General features: G+C 37.8%; 1 protein-coding gene across 1 annotated transcript; it reads right to left on the bottom strand.

Annotated features, from left to right (window-relative positions):
- Positions 1-205: 205 nt before the first annotated feature.
- On the bottom strand, positions 206-15573 carry FAM98A (family with sequence similarity 98 member A). The gene is made up of 8 exons (XM_059943610.1): positions 15416-15573; positions 12228-12376; positions 9931-10065; positions 6190-6374; positions 5079-5159; positions 4405-4521; positions 2124-2291; positions 206-2028 (listed from the first exon to the last, which is right to left on the bottom strand). The coding sequence occupies exons 1-8, from the start codon at positions 15466-15468 to the stop codon at positions 1348-1350; spliced, it is 1569 nt and encodes a 522-aa protein (XP_059799593.1). The 5' UTR covers positions 15469-15573; the 3' UTR covers positions 206-1347.
- Between the last annotated feature and the right edge of the window lie 1607 nt (positions 15574-17180).

Genomic DNA, 17180 nt, shown 5'->3' with positions numbered 1-17180 from the left:
TTATAATAAAAGGTAAATTTGGAAATAGCTATTTTTCAACTTACTTAAGGTTCTAGAGTAAGGGTTATCTTTCACTACAAATTATGTTTCCAGGAAACACTTGAGAATCTTTGGGGAACAAAGGCCTTAGTTCAGAAGCTTGAAGCAAGCGTCCTGAATAATTCAGTTTAAAAAAGTGGCTAAAATAAAACTCAAACCAGAGAGAGAACATACAAATACTTTATTGCTCACCTTTCACACAAAGCACACCTCCAGCCATTTTCTTTCACAGCTTGACAATATTTACGTGTACAAAAACCCAGCAAGAAGCGTCATGTAGATTTCAGTAAAGGTGACTGTCAAACATCAACGCAGCCAGGCTTTTGTTTTCTGCAGCAATAATAAAGGGCCTCCTGCTCTAAGCAAAAATCTGTCCTCTTACTTGGTAGTGCATTTTTTCCATTACAAAAAAAGTCTCCTGCCCAAAGCAAACTAACTTGTATTTGCTGAGCCAGTGGTATTAACTCGTGCATAAAACAAATTTCAGTTTGCTGTTTCTTCTAGCAGATTTCAAGTAAAAATAAGGTTGAAGGAGGAACTTGTTTTGAATGGATGCAGGTCAGTTTGAATTGCTATACTTAACTAAATGCCTACGTGTACTATAGATTCACAACTTAGTTTGCTTTTATAATCTTTACGGATTTTGGCCGTGTTCAAGATTTTCAGAGTTGAGCATATGGTACAGTATTCCATCCAAAGGGTAAGGCTACTGAATGTGCTATCTGCAGAAGAGCTCATTTAATAGGAACTGACCTCGAAGTTCTATCATGAAGCAAATGTTGCATAACCTCTCAGAATAAGAAGCCAATCAGGGCAGAACTGTGCTTGGAAAATAGGCATTAGAATACTTTAAGGAAAATATATATAAATGGATTGTTAATATGAGGAAGGTTTCCTAGTTGTAAATCTAAAAAAATCTAGGAGAATCCTCATTTTTCAAAACTGCATATTGAAAACATGAAAACTACTTATTCAAGTAATTTTGTTCAGAAAAATATGCATGTTCTGACTGCGGAATTAGTCTACTGGTCAATTAAAGGCAATTTTAATTACCTTTTAAGAAATTCTTCATACAAAGGAGAGATACTGTATGTGTTTCTCAAATAAACAGCATTATGTAAGTCCATTAAAAAAAAAAACAAAACCCAAAATGAACAGTATTGTATGAAGACCTACAAATGCTTATGCCAAGCAGGAATCTGCCTGTCACCTGTGGTCTCACATTAACTCAAAATCAATGCTGGATTCAGGATTCTGAAACTAAGTTTCTATTACTTGAGCTCTAGCAAAATGTAAGGTTCTGTAGCCTCAACTAGTATAATGTCTGCCCTGTCCGAATCCAGAATGATTATACTGATAACCTCCATGCTGGAAGTGCTGTTCAAATTGTCCCCCCTGGTGATAATTCTGGCTCCCTCTTCCTCCCCAACCTCCTCCCTGGCCTGCACGTCCACCACCTCGGCCTCCGCGACCACCTCTCCCTCCGCGACCACTGCCTCGATCACCATGATGCCCTCCATCTTGGTATCTATTGTCCTGCTGATATCCACCACCCTGGTATCCACTTCCTGTATATGTAGATGTTTGGAAGCCACCATAACCACCACCCTGGTAGCCACCACTGTGGCCACCATGATAGCCACCCGGCTGGAAACCGGAATCTCGATAACTACCATCTTGGTAGCCACCTCCCCCTCCACTCCCTCCATCTGTCCAGCCTCCCTGATGCTTATTTCCTCTTCCTCCCCCTCGGCCACCGTGGTCGTAGCCACCGCGGTCGTAGCCACCACGTCCGCCTCTCCCTCCTCCTTGTTCGTGACCTCCTCGTCCTCCATATGAGGAATGTTCATAACCACCTCTCCCTGCTCCGCGGCCTCCTGCTGGCTGCTGGGGGCCATCTTGCCTTTTCTGCCATGGTGGCATCTCCGGGGGTGGAGGTTCAATTTCATTGGGCCTACCTCCTCTGTCAGGAACCCTGCCCATCAACACCTATGGGATAAGAAAGACATTTAAAATTTTGAATTACTTTATTTTATAAACAGAAATAAATGTATCTGAAAGAAAACTAAAGGTACTCTCATCACCTTATTGATGGCACAGGCAGTCTTTTCTCTTATAGAGCCACTGCTTGTCCTTAAAATCTTTGACAAGTCTTGTCTTGCGGCCAAAAGGTGGGCAACAGAAATAGTACTTTTAGGAGATAAGACTGAGCGTTTTGGCTGGTAAACCTTCGCTAATTTTTCTGTCTGACTCTGTGAAAGAAAGTGTTCAAAGACAAATGTCAATTTTCAAGATGACATAGAAACATTGATATTAAATAAGATTTCCAAAATTTCTGATGATAATATTTACTAGGCTCCAGATGAGAGAAAAAGTTACATACTCACCACTGCTCCTATCTAGTGAAGAACTAACTTAAGAGTACAGCTGAGATAAAGCCCCTTTACCCCCGTGTCCCCAGGGAATGATGGGGGGAGGGGGATATGGGGGTAAAAGGGCTTCCCTTTAGGACTGTGGGACAAAAAGGTTCCCCATGCCATTGGTCTCAGATCAAACACCTTCATTTTATCTATTTAAATATAAGAATGGAAACCCATTTCAACAATTTTGCTTTTTTAATTTTCTCATCTGCTTACTATGAGGTAAAAAAATGTTACCCGTGACTAATTTGAACTAATTATGTTAACATGATACATATTTCTTGCAAAAGTGATCCCCCATGTAATACTTTCCTCTATCATAAATAATAATTAAGAAAAAGAGTCTACTTTAACCATTTAGTAGAAGTACATTTAATGCATGTGTAACATAAGACCACAAAAGATGAATGAACAAAGGATATAAAGAGCAAGTTAGGGCTTTCCTGGTGGCACAGTGGTTAAGAATCTGCCTGCTAATGCAGGGCACACGGGCTCGAGCCCTGGTCTGGGAAGATCCCACATGCCACAGAGCAACTAAGCCCGTGCGCCACAACTACTGAGCCTGCGCTCTAGAGCCCGCGAGCCACAACTCCTGAGCCCGCGTGCCTACAGCCCACGCTCTGCAACGAGAAGCCACCCCAATGAGAAGCCCGCGCGCTGCAACGAAGAGTAGCCCCCGCTCGCCGCAACTAGAGAAAAGCCCGCGCGCAGCAACAAAGACCCAACACAGCCAAAAACAAACAAATAAATAAATTTATTTAAAAACAAACAAACAAACAAAAAAAACCCAAACAAACAAAACCCCAGGACTGTAGTGTTAATGCCTTGGGTCAATACACACCCATCATCAATCATTACATGCTTTTCAAGCTGAGAGTTGCAGGTTTTTGTTTTTGAAGTATATGTATTATGCCGAGAGTAAAATGACTGTTTTTATCAAAGACAACTTAAGAAAGGACTGGTATTTCCTCAACAGTCCCAGAAGAGAATAGTTTATTCCTCATGTTACTACTGACTCACTGTGAGATCTTAGGCAAGACCTTCCATTTACCTGGCTCTCCACTTTAGTTGCAAAATAAGGGGAGTTAAGACTGATCTCTAAAACCCCTTTCCAACACTAAGATACTGTAACTCAAATATCTACCCCGTCAATTTAGCAGCTAAACAGGACTATGCTATGGTTTAAAGATTTTAGGTGAAACTAATGTATTAGGAAGATAACTGGAGAACTAAACTAAAGAAAAACATTTTCTCAGTCAATTAAAATTCAGAGAAAAATCTACTTTTAAAAATGAATGCACTATTAACGGAACATCGAATACTAACATATTTGGACCAACCTCCACATAAGTTCAAGAATTAGTTCCATTTCAGGGTTCTAAGAAGGTCAAATTAATCAATTGTGCCAATTAATTACCACTTACTGATAAAAGAGTAGATATTTAATAAATACCTGTTGAATGACCAAGACCTTTACCTGGATTATCTTATTTAAGCTGAAATAAAACAAAGTCTTACCAGATTTTCCAATTCTCTATAAATGGATCATAATATTTGGTCCTCCAAAACCAGTATTTCTAATTTAATTAATTTATTTAATCAGCAAGTTAAATTGCTAGCTTAAAGTATGGTAAACAAATAATTGTAAAATTTATTATTTTTAGTAATTTTCAGATACTCTCTCCTTTTCTCTCACAAATGGGAACTCCCAGTAGGGTTTATAACATATAGCTTTGTTGGAAAATATTAAAAAATTGAAAAATAAATGTTTTTATTATTGCTGAATGGCTGAAAGAATTGCTACTCAGTAACTCACTAAAGAAAAACTCCTATGTGTGTCTCCTATGTATCTCTTTTATAGTCTCCACTGTATCTAAACTGTGCTAGGAATGTTTAAGGATCATGTCTATAAATACTCTGCTCTTTTAAGTGATATAATGTGTACCTTAGCTCTGTCAGACCAGCCAAAAGACTGGACAGTGACATCCAAACGTTTTATTAGCAGCTTTCTCCGAACTTCATATTCATTGGCTACGGCTTGGTTAATTGCTTCTATCTTTTCCTGAAACAAAATTAAGAAGACCAGTTAGAATTTAAATCTGCTTGACCCCCTATTCCAAAAGGGCAGAAACTGTATCTGTTTTATTCACAACTGAATCCCCAGCACTCAGCACAAAATTAATTAGGTTATTTAATAAATAGAATAAGAAGTACTAATAAACTAATGAAATGATAGGCATAACAATGCTGTCTCAAAACATAATAAAGAATATGTAAAGTACAAAATTCTCATTTAGTTTTCCTATAATTCACTGTGTGAAGCTCAGCCCAGTGAAGTGTTTGGCTTGAAGGCAACCCATTTGGCAATTAGAAACATGCATCATACTGAACTTCAATTTAATCAGCTGTGTGAAATATTTACAAACATGAAAGAAGTGCTTCTAATCTTACATAAATAAAATTATTTTGGATAAATCTTAAGATTAACAAAAATGATTCTAAGGATGTCCACCTAGGAAACTACACATTAGAAAATATAACTTCAAAAACACAAACATAAATATCCTGAGATAGGTAGATGGCTCCTTACAAAGTTTACTCAGGATGATTACTACTCACCCAGTGGGCCGGTCCCATTGGCTTCTTCAATAAAGGCTTTCCCACATGATTAGGTGGAACTTTTGCTAATGTTTCCTTTAACTGACACAAAAACATAAATGAATAAACAAATCTAAAAGTAAAACACACATCCTCCTCATCTTCCCAATTCCCATCATATCTTGCCATCAAAAGAAGATTCCTGACAGAGGCAAAGGTGGAGGATGTTTTGAAATGTACAAGACCCACACGATAAAGACACTCACTTGACCCACTCCTCATGTGTCTATGGAAGCATGAGTCCTTCACTGCACCTAGAACAGTGCCTGACAACAGTGGGCATTCAATGTGTATTTGCTGAATGAATGAATGAACACACAGAAAAATATGGACTATGAATACACTGCTGCTCCCCTGTAGAGTTCAGCCAAATTTGTGCATCATGGAGTCCATCTACCCCACAATGCAAATGTACCAATTCTTAGAGTCCAGCAGATATGCATATAGAGAATAACTCCGCTATAACAAATATCATTCTCTTCTGTTCATTAATTTTTAATTAAAATTGCTTGTTCCTAATCTATTATATAAAAACTCATAACTGTTGATAACATGTGGTATAAAATAATTCTGACTTATTTTCACATACTAGATTATATTAGCAGTCAACACATCTAGTTTGCCAGTTGAAACATGTAAGACTCGAAGTGACTGGATTAAAATCCCAAACATTTACATCCTTTTCTGTCCAGTCAATGGGGAGAATGGTGGTAACATTTAATGATAAGGACCTTAAAATTAATTGCATCAAAGTTCAATGATAAAATAAGTTTTTTAAACGGATGCAAGTCCTAATTCTTTTTACATTATTTCTAGCTTATTTCAGTTTATAAATCAAAGTGCAAAGTTTCCTTTTTGAAAAAGAAACATGCTAACATGTTAAAAAAAAAAAAACAGTAAAATACCAATTTCTCTTGAAGGTATCTAGGACTTAAAACCCAAAACTTATTTAGTAACAATCACTTAATAATATGCACATTAGGTTCCCATTAAGAGAAATTAACTTGCTTCATTTCAAACAACTGTAGGACTATGCCTTTAATACACTACAATCTGGTACTAAAGGTCTTACTTTTTTTTCAATCCCGCTGAAGAATTGGAACATAGTTATATTGGCTGGAGGTTTGGACATTCCTAGAGCAATACATATGCCTTTCAACTCTTGAAAGACCTCACTACCGCCTCCTTCTTGAGCTTTTTTTGGAGGAGTATTCACACAGAGCATTCTGGCAGCTTCTAGTTCTGAGATGAGGTATGCTGAAGTAAACAAAATAAGATTTCAAAATGAGATACAGCTACAATTAATAGTCATAAGTCTGGAGTCACAACTCTATAGACCTAATGATATGTAACTTTTAAAGCTGCAAGAATGGATAAAAACAAGAAAGGAAAACAATTTTTACCTGCAAATGATGTAACATATAAACTGGTTCTGTAATTCAGTATTTAACCAATATATGTTTAAAGCCTGATTTAAAAGCAAGCAATTCTTCTTTGAAATCAAAGGATCAAGGTAGATCACATCTTAAAATGTGGATTCTTGCATTTCACTATTAAGGAACCTCCAGAACAGGGGCTGGCATCTGTTAACAAATTTGCAAAAGGTGGCAGGCGGCCAATTTTCAGCAACAGTTAAAAAGTTATATTATTATTTTTTTTTACTTCTCACAACTGATACACACCAGTGATGCAACTATCCTGTCCTCTTACCTTCCAAAACTCAGGTAGTCTGTTTAAGACCAGAGTGAAAGAACATTTTTAAGTAGTCAAAGCTTCACTTACAAGAGAAGGGGGAAACTAGTAACTAAAGTTCCAAACATTCCTTTTACATGGTCTCCAGTAGCCTAAGGTCACCCTCCAGCTGTTCACAGAAAACCCTCTTCCATCTATATTCTTCTCAATATTCCCTTTCCTCCTATGTTCCTCATTCTCACCCCCTCCCCTGGGGAAAAAAAAAAAACCCCAAAACTTTCTAATCATTTCTGGACAGAGTCCTTTCGTATCAATGTCATCCCTTTGTGTGTTGATTTCAGGCAGGTATAATGAGGGCTGCAATCTGCTTCAGGTAATTCAGTTGAAGGTATAAATACTCAATCTTATTACTTTAACCTTCCCAAGGACATTTAACTTGTTATAAAAGATGTTTAATAATCATGTGGATCTCAGGATTTCAGGTTATGTGACAAAGTGAGACCCTTCTGACAATGTTAGGAAGATAGCTTTGGAAAAAGACATTTTCTGGGCTCTTAAGCCCTATTATAAGTATAAAAGAATGATCAGCTTGAATATCTCATTTCCTACACCCAAGGTGTAATGTGAGAAGTACAGCGGTCATAATTTTGGCAGATCATTTCTGAAAAGCTGCCAAATCCTATTCTAGAATAAACACAGCTAAGTTTCTGGAAAGGTCTTCTAAATGGGTTTGATATAATCTTAACATGTTCCATATACCAAACTGTATGAGTTAAAAGATCGAAACAGTAAAACCCCAGTGTCATGAAAATAATCAACTGATTTTGCAAATAAGGTTTTATTGGAACACTGCCACACTCTGATTCATTTACATATCATCTACGGCCGCTTACATGCTACAACAGCAAGGTTAAGTAGCTGTGACAGAGACCTTATGGCCCAGGAAGCTGAAAATACTTACTATCTGGCCATTTAAGAAAAAGTTTGCCAACCCTTGCTCTAGAAAATCATATATTATGTGATTTAATAAACTGGTCTCTAAATTTGGGACAACATAGCTCAGGCATTCACAAAATTAGTTTACCAACACAATTCCTGTTGAAAAACATTAACTGTAACTGATGTGTTCAAAGTACCAGGAAAGGCACTGTAGGTATTGTACAAAACAAACAAAAAAGATCTCTACACTCTAGTTAGGAATAAAGAATATATGCATCAAAGATATCTGACTAATTATACCTAAGGGAAATATCCTAACAACCACAAAGGCCAATGAACAGCCACAACAGTTCTTAATCCGATACATGAGAGTTTTTCAGCCACTACAGACTATTAGAGAATAGACTATTCTATTTTACTAACAATTCTAATGTGGTTGGTTTATTTTCCCCCTCAGAATGCAATGTATTAAAAGATTCAAATCAGTAAGGTAAGGGTGCTGGAATAAGCAAGTATAATTATAGCATCGAGATGTGAAAACTGATACTTGGAAAGATGAGAAATATTTATACAGCGCGAAGAGAGAATGAGTATATGTACATAAATGCATACTAGCATGAGAGAGAATACAAACTAGGGAATATTTTCGAAAAGGCAAAGAGCAGAAGCAAAGATAAAGAGAAGGAAGGGAGCAGTGTGTATGTATGTATGAAGAATTCGAAGAGCAGAGTAACCTTTATTTGATATAGTCATTTAGTTGAGGAGCAAATAGTTATATATTCTTGAAAAGCTTTTGAGGGGTGATAGCACATTAAAATATAATTATGACCCTGAGTCCAAAATAATAATGTTCAGGACACTTGCTTAAGAAACAGGAAAGAGTTAAAGGCATTTTTATAAATATTTATATTCCAAGTGGTTTTTATAAGTATCAGTACCAAAAAGACCAAACTCTGAGCTCTTTGGAAGAATTAGCTATTCAGGGTCATTACTGAGCTTTCCACACAGCTGTTGTCTTCCTATGTAAGATAACATATTCTAAGTGCCAAATATCAGGTATTGGAAAGGAAAAGCAGTGCTACAAAGGAAGATTCAGTGAGTATACTGTGGCTGAGCCAGTTATTGAAATTATACAATTTGAAGGATAATGAATGCATGCATAAGAACTATATGCAGCAATATCAATATCTAAAGCAATATCTAACGTTATGTGTCTATCCCCTGCCCCCATACCCACCTAGTAACAATCATCTGACAAAGGGGAAATTAAGAAAGTGATTTTGGAATACCTTAGTTCCTAAGTATAATGGCTGTGAACACACTTTTTTTTTCTTTGACTGAACCTTCAAAATAGGAGTTGCATCACTTTTCAGAAGCCAAAGTTCAGTTGTAAAGACGAACATTTAAAAGATCCTCTGAATGGCGTTTGTCATAATAAGAACTATAATATTCAGTTAACCAAAGTTTCCTCTAAGCGTGTCTCAGAATGCTACAAAAATTCTGAGTTTAAGACTACTGGTGGTGTTTATTGGAGAGTTTATACAAGGCAATAAAATTTGTGAGTCTACTTATTGTTTCTCAGGGTGAAGAGAGAAACAGTAGTTAGTATATTTAAAAAACATGGAAGGAGAGAATTTTTCCTAAAAATTTACTTCCCAGAATGATCAGTAAGTACAGGAACAATCCAAATAGTATTCCAGAAATGTTTACATTGTAATTTGACATCTTTACAAACAAAACCAAAATCCCCAAACAATTACCCAGCCACAAAGAAATATCAACAAAATACTTTAAATAATTACATTTACCATTTACTGCACCTAGAATGGTTACTGTCCTCAAATAAATTAATTAAAAAAAAATCTTCATTATTCCCACAATATCTTCCTAGTTAACTTTAAAATGTGTTTCTAGTCTAGAACACTGAGGTGTGGTGATCACACACTTGCATAACCCTCCAGCACTACCTCTGGTCATGTTAGGTGAAGCACACCAGGCTGAACACCACACCAAATTCAAACCATAAAAGAGTAGCAATTACAAAATGACACTGCTACCAGCGCATGGACCCATCATTAGCTTCTTAGTTAGAAACTTAACAAAGTTTTCTTTACACCCATTTATTAGCCATGGAAAACATAAATAAAAAAGAATGACTACATTCTAGTAGCCATGAACTTACTGAGCAAAAGGAGGCAGTTCTTCTGAATGAGAAGGCGCTTGGTCACATCCCCAGATGTCAGTGAAAGATATGGACAGTTCATCTCCCCTAGTAGCCCACTCACCTCAAGCTGGAATTCTTCAGCTTCACTTGGGCCTTTTAAGAATTAAAATAATCTTATTTAATAAAAATTATTGTTTTCCCCATTGGCATAGTAATTATATATAAATTGAAAATTTTAAAAGTATTCTCCTAACACAAGTTCCTGTCTCTTCTAATTCATTCTTTCTCACACCACTGCCAATGTGCTTTCTTAAACAGTTTTCATTAGGTTATTGCCTTGTTTGAGAACCTTTAATGGCTTCCTAATTTCTACCTCATCCAATCTAATTTTTTCTGTTTGCCTTTAAAGATTCTTCATAGCCTCTCTGCTTGCCCTTCCCAGTGTATTGTTAGGAGTAGTTCCTACTACATGTATATAGTAGTTACCTACAACCTCCACAAACATTCCCTCTATTTGTGCCAGGCCAGTCTCCTCACTGTCCCAGGAATAGTCAGTCTCATTTCTACTTGCGTGTCTTCACTTAAGTGACTCCTGGTGATTGATATGCCCTCTACTCTCTCCTCCTCTATCAAACCCCACCTATCCATCAAAGCCCAGTGGTCTTGCTCCTTGATGAAACCTTCCCCAGGGCCTGCTACACTCACTGATTTCCTTCCCCTGTGAACCACAAAGTGAAGTATTTAACTACTGTTCTAATCTCCAGTTGTTTCAGTTGTGCCTAAAATTCCCAGGTAGACTATATTTGAAGATGGCGAACATGATCTGTGTTTCTGTTTTCTCATAATGTGTCAAGTATAGGGCTTACTGGGTGAACCAAGGAAAAGCAATGTTCTTTCTTCTTTACTATTTTGATAGTTCTCTAACCAATATCACAAAGGGGTAAAATTTAACTAACAAACTTTGAGAGTCACTTGATTTGAGTCCATTTTCTCACCTATAGAATGGGAAGAATGTATTATCAATGTTTTGCAAGCTGTGTTCCGTGAACTTCAGTTCCAAAGAACTCCGTTACAGGCAGCCGGGGAGGAGACAGCTGTGCTCAAAATAGTCCCTCTCAACTTCAACTAAAACAGCCACACTTTTTACCTGCTTTATATTGACTTCTATAAGATGTTTTCATTTGAACAACAGGGCTCCTGGTTATAAACAGTTAACACCGTATAGGTGTTTTCAAGGGCACCTACAATCTCTGAAATGTTAGGTCAAGAGGCAGCGTGAAGAACACTGGCTCCCAAACTTGACTGCTGGGGACTGAAGCTCTTACTGGTTGTGTGACCTCAGGCAATGTACTTAACCTTTGTGCTTCCTCGTTTAACGTATAAAAGAGTAATAAAAGTTGCCTGGTAGGGTTGCCCTGAGGTTTAAATGAGTTAACACTAGTAAAGTGCTTAGAATATGGCTAGTGCTCAGTAAGTGTAAGCTGCTGCTACTACTGTTACACTATACTCTCCTTAATAATTAGAATTGGATGCCACTGATGTATACACATTAAATATACTAAATATGCAAGAGTGAGCTCTTTGAAATGAGATTCTGTGGGGGAAAAAAATGGGATTATGTGTATAGTTCTCCATAAGGGTGGATTAGCAGGTGGGCATTTTTCTTTATCTCCTGTTATGGGTTTACCTATGATAGGAGGGAACCAGGTTGTGCAGCATCAGATTCCAAGCTTTTGCCTCTTTCACAGCATCAAAACTAGTGCTAAAGCAGTTAACAAAATTGGCAAATGTAAAACAGCTCTCAACACCATAAATCTGATGGTGCTGGATCTAGTTTTGATGCATCTAGTGATACATTCCTATGACACAGAAAGCTTCTTAATAAAGTATTCTTTCTCCCTATGTATAACAGAATTGGAATGCATTTACTTTACATGCTATATGTACTGGAATTTGGTAGTCCTCAGAGAAAAACGCCCCAATTTCTAGTTCTAGCCACCAATTTAAGATCTCACAAGTTGTTACAAAGAATGAAAAGTTCATATATACTTGTCTCCATTTTTCTGTGTCTCAGTAATAGGGTCTTTTCAACTTCCACAAATTTTTAACAGTTGTATGACTACATTCCAGTTTTTCAACTTCAGAATCACCTTATCTCTAAAAACAATGGAGGAGAAAAAAGCATTTGGTTTCTTTACAAAATTTTTTTTACATTTACAAAGAACTTGAAATTTCAGCTGTAGTACTGATAATGTTCACTTGACAATACAAACTTTATTTTTACATTTTGCACCTAAAACTGAATGTTTACTTACTGTTAGTTGCTTGCACATTTTCGTCTAGTTTACAGAGCACTCTTAATTCAGACACCAACCAAGCACAGAGTTTGGTAAACTCAGGGGAACTGGCTCCAGCAGAGACTGCCTGAGACAGAGCGCCATCTTCTAACAATGGACCCTTGTAACTGGTGAGTAAGAAATTATACTTCAGAAGAATATAAAATCACATCTAATACATTACATCTTCTAACAATGGATCCTTGTAACTGGTGAGTAAGAAATTATACTTCAGAAGAATATAAAATCACATCTAATACATTACAGGTACAATGTATTTACATTTTTATTTGTATAATTAAGCAATGGTTTAACAAAGATAAATTACAATGACCAGTCTCTAAACTTGCAAATATAAATAAACTAAACCATTAGAAAAAACAAGCTAATCCCCTCAAAGTATGTGAATATTGAATAGAATCACATGTACTAAATTATGTCAACCTCTGTACATTTACTGAGAGCTCTTATTGTACAAAGGTTTACTTTCTTACTTTAATTGAATTAGTATTAAAACTAGATTATAAGTGATAACCAGTTATACTATAGTTGACTATTTCAGAAATAAAACTTAGGTTATATTTTCTAGAAATTTTTCCAGAAATTAATTAGATTTGGTTTTTAATGACTTTCTTTAAAAGCAAAAGCTTTCCAATTATTCATTTATTTCCCCCTTCTATATTTAATGATATTTAATGATAGTTAAGATTAGTAAGACTTACTAGTACCAGAGAAATGTGAAGATTAATTTAATAATTGCTGGTGAGTTGATGTTTAGGTGAAATGGTGCAACTGAATCCCAATCCTTTGTAAGTGATTCAAATGTAATTTTAAAAAATTATTAAATGTTCAAACATTCATAAAAGACAATAGTAACAATGAACCTCAATCCAGAAAGTAGCTAGAATTAAAAATTTTATCATTCTCAAGGTAATTTTAAAATACATATTCTTCAGAAGGTTATTTTATCTTCTTTTAAATGTAATATTGATAAAAGCACTTATTAAATATGATACATTATATGCTTACGATAACTCGATATTTAGAGGTATAGAGATGTTAGAGAAATGATAACAGTCAATCCTTCTAAAATATAATTATATGTTTATATATTTAATGGGACAGAAGAAATCTCACACAAAAAATGAGATTATATATAGCCTGGCACCTAGATTCAAAACCACATATTATTAGACAGTGAAATAAAAAAACTAGGCCTAGAAATTTCTCCTTGTGTTACACATTTAAACTTTATTAATATATTCTACAAGTAATTACTGAATTCCTACTGTGTACCAGGTTAAAAATAAATGGTCATTTATTTCTAATATTTCACAGTAAATCCTTGAAAAGTACATGTCATTCAATTAAGGCTAAATTTTAATGACTGAATGCCACCAAACTAGGCAGTTATGGGTTAAAATGTATAGTCAAGTTTTCAGACTATCCATGGTTTACATAACAACCCATCTCCATGATTTATTTAACTGGAGTTATTATAGTAACAATGACTTTTATAGTACCCAAAAGAAGAAAAACATAGTTAACAGAGAATAAAAGAACAATAATGGGAAGAAATGGCATCCGTCACCAATTGTTAAGGGACCTCTATCCATGCAGAATTTAAATTCTGCATTACATTTAAATACAGTTTACCTCCATCCTCCCTCTACTCCTCCTTCAAGATTAATCTTAAGTGTCACTTCTTCTAGGAAGCTTAGGACTTGTTTCCTTTCCCAGTTTTCCTTCCCCATTTCCTTTCCTTTTCCTGGCCCTCCTCAGTTCTCCTCACAGCATATTTTCACAGTGTGAACTTCTCTTCTACCTCACTCTGTACCCTTAAGTGCTCAGATCAACACTGTCAACAGAACAAGTGTTCATCAAAAATGTTTACTGTATGGTTTCATGTGTGAAACTTAGCAATTTAGTCTGAGAGGACCACCAAAAAGACACCATTTTGCTGAATGTGACTTCTACTTAGGCTCTCATCAAAGAAATAAACCGCCTAAAGTCCAGAATAGTCATGACAATTAAGAGCAAGTTCCAAAGAAAAGAACAATGATAATTCATGTTGACAAAAAAAGATGATAAGCACTACCATTTCCTTTCATAAAAATCTGCGCCAGGACAAGTTACTTAAACGGGCAGATTTTGGGAACCCAAGGTATCCTTTCCTGAAGAAGACAGGTTTCCCCCAAAGGTTTCCATGGTACGGAAAAACCTCGGGGAAGGTTTTGATAAAGGACTTGTTACTTTATAAATATGGTTACCTAAATCTGTTTTTCTTTTTTTTTTTTTTTTGATATCGTACCTGTAGGCAAATATTTAATCATACAGTTTGTTTCTGGAACCACATTTAGCCCAAGAAATTCTAAGTTCTCAAGTTTTAACAGAGTACACTGATCTGGGTGACCCAGTGAGATAAGAATCCCTATTTCCAGCTTCTGGATACTGATAAATTATGGTGGAGTTAACTGTCACGAGGAGAGACAAAATGCACAACAAATATGCAGGGACTTGGTGGGTGAAGATGCCCCTAAGGGTAAGGGCTAACGGTGGCTCAATGAAGGAGTGTCAGAGTCAAGGGAAACTGCCAGTGGTTCCCAGGAAGGTGGTGACAGGTTAAGTGCACAAGTGAGCTGGCGGGCGGAACGTATGCAGCGCACGGACTTGTGGCTGAGGGCAGCCTGGGCACATGCATACATGACTGGGCAAAGCAGATTTTTTTGAGAGTAGGGGGATGGGGTAGGAGTAGGGGCTCAAGACAGGAGCAGGAAGTTTGGAGAACAAGTAGGAAAACAGAGAATCAACTTTGGCAACCTCCAGAGTGAGGGGGTAGGGCAGGAGAATGAGGCGCAAGGAGAGGAGCTCGGGGAGCGTGGTGGCGAGAACCAAAACCCAGACAATGACACGCATGACTGACAAACGCTGCGGGTAACTCGGCTGCAGGAAGCACAGGGCAGGCCTAGGGTGTCGCAGCTGGAGGGCCCCGACCCGGCAGGGCAGGCAGTGGACGTGGCATTGGGGTCCCGGAGCTACAGGGAGGCGACAGTCAGGAGCCACGGGGTGCGGCGTGGAGAGGCAGGTGTCTCTGACTGGGGCGGAGGAGGAGTTCCCGGGGCGCCAGCAGCGTGCGGTTTGGGAGACCCGTGCCCTGGCAGTCTTACCCGAGATCTTCCAACGACTCCAAGATGTCAGTCTCCATGAGGTCACACTCCATGCTACTGTGGTATTCAAATTTCCGAGTCGTCAGGCTCCCCTCTTCGCCGGTAACGCGTAAACTCGCGCATGCGCTGCCTCCCCGGAACTTCCAAATCGACAGCTGGCGCCTCAGGCCCTGCACTGCGCATGCCTGGAGCGTGCGCAAGAAACTTGGTTCCGCCTGCCGTCCGGCTCCAGCCAGCTAACGGGTGGCCCGGAGACACCGTTTGCACATGCGTATTACTGAATAGTGAAGCTAGCGGCCCAAAGAAGGGCAAGAGGACTGGCTGCGTGGCAGCTGGGCGTGGGGACTAGGAGAGTCGGGGAACGCTCCAACTTCTCCTAATTGGGTGTACGCATGTGCGAATCTTGGGGCGAGGCGGGCGGGGTAGGATCGTCGTGGGTGGGGAGGGTCTTAAGACTTGGGTGGGTGCTGGCTGTGAAACTGAGTCTCGGGAGCTCAGTCACCCGAGTGGGTGTCTGCAGCCTGCTGGCGTGTTCTAGCTTTAGCTGTGGGTTATGGAGAAAGGGGAAATTCGTGCGCTCCGGTCTTCCTTAGCACAGGGGTAGACGGGCCAAATGCGGAAAATGGCCGATAACATACCATTGTATTTCCTTGTGGCTGTAGTAGCTGTATTTCAGGGTTAGGGAGGAGTCAACTTTCCCTTGACACGAATGTACTCATGAAGTTGTTTCATTCCCTCCGTTTACATTCTTTACTTTGCACCTTAAGCCCTTCCCAGACACTAAGCATCTTATTTTAAAGGGGCAACGGAGGTAAGAGGAGGTTTTCACTCCGTATCAATCTCAAATAGAATAGATTTAAATTCACGCAGTTTAAAGAGTAAATAAATTTTTGTTGTACCGTTGTTGATTTGGCATTATTTGGCAGGGTGTGACACTTGGTTCACGATGGGTTGTGGTTTCTTTGCAGTTACTGGCTGGGTATGTGCTTAGAAATTATTGAAAAAATGAGAAAAATTGTTTTCAAAGTGATGGCATATTTAGAAAATTATATTTAACTATAAATTGGTATACGCTGCACTATGTAGGCATTTTTTAAAGAGTTTTCACATTGATACCAGTAGATTTAATTTTGTAGTTCTCATTTTCGTGTCTAATGGATAAATGCTCCCTATCCTTAATAGTATCTTTTTAAATTCCTTATTTTGCGCCATCTGGAGGGGGGGGAAGGAATTAACATTTATTATGTACCTACTGTGTGCTTGACATAGTATTACTTCCTTGATCAACATTATTTTATGCAAGCACCATAAGGCTGTGTAAGTATTACTCCCATTTTGCAGATGAGGACACTAAGGACTCAGTGGCTTAATGGTCTGCAAAAATGGTAAGGCCAATAAGGACCTGGCTCTTGAGACTGAGGTATCTCTAAATCCGTATTTCTTCTTATCTGACTAGTCAAATAAGGATTTATAAGCAGGCTATGAAAAGATAGGAATATCTGGCTAGTTGAATAAACAACGTATTCAACTTATGTATGCTTGTATATCTTGTGTATAATTACCTTACAATAAAAATGGAATAATTATTCTCATAGGGTTGTTGAAGGTGCTAAACAAAAAGTAATACTTAGTGCAAAATCAATTTGGGGGGGGAAGTTTTCATTCTTGACTCACTTTTCATTGTAAGTTATAACACATAGTATTTGTGAGTGAACAAATGATGACTCCCCTAAATATATTATTCTTCTCTACCTAATGCAAATTG

The sequence above is a fragment of the Balaenoptera ricei genome, chromosome 13, assembly GCF_028023285.1.
Source record: "Balaenoptera ricei isolate mBalRic1 chromosome 13, mBalRic1.hap2, whole genome shotgun sequence".
NCBI classification, from domain to species: Eukaryota; Metazoa; Chordata; class Mammalia; order Artiodactyla; family Balaenopteridae; genus Balaenoptera; species Balaenoptera ricei.
This window is presented reverse-complemented; position numbering and strand designations above follow the sequence as displayed.